The sequence below is a fragment of the Pteropus vampyrus genome, unplaced genomic scaffold (assembly GCF_000151845.1).
Source record: "Pteropus vampyrus isolate Shadow unplaced genomic scaffold, Pvam_2.0 Scaffold309, whole genome shotgun sequence".
NCBI lineage: Eukaryota > Metazoa > Chordata > Mammalia > Chiroptera > Pteropodidae > Pteropus > Pteropus vampyrus.
This window is the reverse complement of record NW_011889090.1, coordinates 575,520-579,152: the sequence shown is the minus strand read 5'-3', so window position 1 is coordinate 579,152 and position 3,633 is coordinate 575,520. Positions and strand designations below refer to the sequence as shown.

General features: G+C 60.3%; 1 protein-coding gene across 1 annotated transcript in view; it reads left to right on the top strand.

Annotated features, from left to right (window-relative positions):
- The window catches only part of CFAP74 (cilia and flagella associated protein 74), a 51,145-nt gene that overhangs the window by 16,170 nt on the left and 31,342 nt on the right, over window positions 1-3,633 (top strand). The window contains exon 10 of the mRNA XM_011377339.2: window positions 508-597. Coding sequence (XP_011375641.1) covers window positions 508-597 — 90 coding nt within the window. The remainder of the gene's footprint in view (window positions 1-507; window positions 598-3,633) is intronic.

Here is a 3,633-nt window from a genome sequence, read left to right as displayed (position 1 = left end):
TGCATCATTTTGCCTGCAGCTTTGACCCCCCTGGTCCCATGTCAGCCGGGATGTGCTGTGAAGTGCTGGTCACCTTCAAGCCCATGGTGAGTGTCTCGGTTCCAAACCACAGGATGTAAAAGGAGACTTTCCTCGCCCCATCATGGGGGGCGGGGGGTGGATGGCGTCGGGTCTGTGAGGACGCCGTGGCGGCGGGAGGGTGCACAGGGCCCGTTTTGCCGTTTTATTTCTAAGCCGTGTTCCACGTGTCCCTAAACGCTGAGCGGAATCACAGGTGGCGGTCCCGCTCAGGAGCTGGCAGGTGCGACCGTGCGTGCTCCTGGGTCTGAGCGGGTGTGACGGGAGCTCCTGGCCAGCGTGTGGCCCTGCCGGACACGTCCTGCCGACCCCTCCGTCTGCAGCCACTTGGCAGGCGGGCCCAGGCCGAGGCCCTGACTACATAGACGTCACACGTGTCCCTGGGAGACACTGCAAACGTCCGTGCGGGTCGGGCGCTTTTATTTTCAGATAAACAAAGACCTGGAAGGAAGCGTCTCGTTCCTGGCCCAGACGGGCAGGTTCTCTGTCCCACTGAAGTGCTCCACAAAGAAGTGCTCCGTAAGTGCCGTGGCTTCTCTGCCAGCGTTTTCCGGGAGGCTCTGGCCGGGGCAGCGTGCAGGCCGCTGCGTCCCCGCCGTGGGCTCAGGTCGGGGCGATGAGCACGGGGTGCTCGGAGAAGCCGCTGGAAAACGAACCTCGCGAGGCAGGCCCAGACTGCAGGGCCTGCGCTCGGGCGAACCGGGGCTCGTCCGGGAGGCCCTGGCCGGCTCTGCGGTGTCCCCTCGATTTTTCTTGACTATAGTCGCCGGGCCGTGCATCTCGTCCCCAGAACCGATTTCTCTTACGGCTGGAGTGTGTGCCCTGCGCCCCTCCACCCGTTTCCAGACCCCCACCCGCCTCCGGCAATCGCCGTCTGCTCCCCAAATCTGTGAGTCCCCTTTCTTATCGGTTCCACGTAAAACGAGATCGTACAGTAAATGCTGCCTGTCTGTCTGTCTGTCTCTGACTTCGCTTAGCTCGATGCCCCGAAGGTCTGTCCACCTGGCACATGGCAGGATTTCCTCCTTTTCTATGGCTGAGTAAAACCCCGCTGCCTGTGAGACCACAGCCCCGGCCCGGCCATCTGTCGATGGACACCCAGGTGCCTCTGCAGCTCGGGGTTCAGCCGCGGCCGCAGGGCACGCGGGCGCATGCGCGTCCCTTCGAGGTAGCGTTTCGGGCGTCTTCAGACGAATACCCAGCGGCGGCACTGCGGGTGGTAGGTAGCCCGATCTTGACCTTTCGAGGATCCTCCAGACTGCTTTCCGTGATGGCCGCACCGATTCACAGTCCCACCACCAGTCCACGAGGGTCCCCTTTGTCCACATGCTCAGCAGCTGTCGCTGTGGGTCGACTTCTTGACGACAGCCGTTCTGACGGCGTGAGGGGAGACCTCGCGGTGCTTTGGGTTCGCATCTGCCTGATGACTAGTGGTGTCGAGCATCGTTTCACGTACCTGTTGGCCGCGCGCATGTGCTCTTTGGAAAGGTGTCTGTTCAGGTCCTCTGCGCATTTTCGAGCTGCGTTGCTTGTTTTTTGCTTGGTTTTGGTTTGTTTTGTTTTGCCGTTGAGCTGCACAAGTTCTTTATGTGTTTCGTACGCGACTCCGTCATCAGAGAAATGGTTTGCGACTCTTTCCCGTTCCGCGGGTGCCTTTATGTCCTGTCCGCGTTCCCTTCGCTGTGCAGAACTGATTCTTTTCCTAAGAACTATTCCGAGCACAGTGAGAAGCAGCGGGAATGCTACCCTGGACGCCCGCACGCCACCACCCGGGTCCAGCGGCCCACGTTTGCTTCCTCTGTCCACCTACCTGATCCTCTCCCGAGTAAATTAGCCCAGCGCTCACGCCCCCTCCTAGGACTCGGCATCTCAAACAAACAAGGGTCTTCTACAGAAACCACCACGCCAGTGTCCCCTAACCGCACTGGTCAGCACTGACCACACGATGTGGCACACAAACGGTGCCTAAATTCACAGCCTGTGCCCGCAACAAGCTTGCATCGCACGCTCACAGGTGTGCAGGCAGCCACTGGTTCGGCGGACCCCGGCTGGGCCGGGCTGGGCCGGGCCGGGCAGCTGTGCTCCAGGCCGTAGGTGAGCCGGGGGCCCCAGCCTCTGGGCAGCAGCTTCCCCAGCACGGGCCGCTCACAGGGGACGACTGGGCCGCCACGCGAGCACATTTCAGCCCCCCTCACTTCACATCTCCCGAACAGTCTGCTGGCCGAACCGAGCCAGGCGGCACCCCCTCTGTCCCCGTCACCGAGGTGGAGACACGCCCCCCACAGTGCCATGCCACACGGGAGAGCAGGCCCAAAGCGGGAGGGACGGGAGTGTGGGCTGACAGTCTGCACTAACGAGACCAGCAACAGCCCTACTGACCACCCGTCGCCGTCCACATCCGCGTGTGCCCAGCCGTCCCCAGGCCAGCTTTCGGAGCTGGGAGATGAGATCACGTATCGTGCTGGACTATGACATCCTTCAGTCTCTCTCTCTCCCAATTTCTCCTTCAAGCTTTTCCTGTGCTAAAGCTAACACAGCGTAGAATTCCCCATCGTAAACGCAAGGGGCACAGCCCAGTGGTGCCCGTGCGTCCCTAGCCGAGCCCGTCACTGGCGTCCACGGCAAATGTCCCCCATCCTGCAGGACGAAAACCCCGCCCAGCCCCTCCCCCAGCCCTGGCCCGCTGTGCTCTCTGCCTCTGCGTTTGCTCCTCTGGGCGCCTTACGTAAGGGACATCGGACGGGGTTGGCCCTTTTGTGTCTGACCCGTTTTGCTCAGCACACGGGCCTCAGGGTCCGTCCCCGCTGTCGTGAATGGCAGGGCTCCCGTCCTCGTTAAGGGTTGAGGCGGTTTGACACAGAAGGGCTCGCTTCTGCCCACATCCCCCTCGGCCCCTCTGTGCCCTGTGGCTTTTCTCAATCTTCGGTCCCTGCACTGTGGTCTTCCTTTGTGTTTGGTTGAATCTTTTGTAGTGAAGTGTTTAAATTCCTTCCTCGTTTCCTTCTACGCATTTCTATATCTGTTTTCTTTGTGGTTACCATGGAGATCCCACTTAACACCCGAAGGTCCCAGCTCTGACGCGGATTCTGGCAGCTTCGCGTCAGGCCGTGGAGCTCTCACTGCTGCACGGCCAGCCACGTCCCCCCTCCAGGCGTCAGTGCCCCAGAATTCTGCTTTTATAACTTGCGTGTCCAGTAACGTAAACCGATCATTTTTGCAAGTGCGTTAGTCTCTGTTACGCAGGAAACAAAACGTGGAGCTCCAAACCCGAGATACAATAATACCGGCTTTCGGACCAATCGTTGCCTCTTTAAAAAATGTATGAGTCTCTTAAATCACGTGGAAACCAAATCGTGCTCGCTTTCCCGAGGGGCCGGTCGCCCCCCCCGCCCTCCCGTCTCCCCCACGTGCTCCCCGTGTCTGGTGTCCTGCAGGCGGCTTTTGTTTGTTTACCTGGGCCTGCCTTAATTTCTCCCTCACTTGTAAAAGGCGGGCGCAGTCTTCCGGGGCAGCCGTGTGTCCAGCTGCATGTCAGGGGCTCCGTCATGAAAAAGG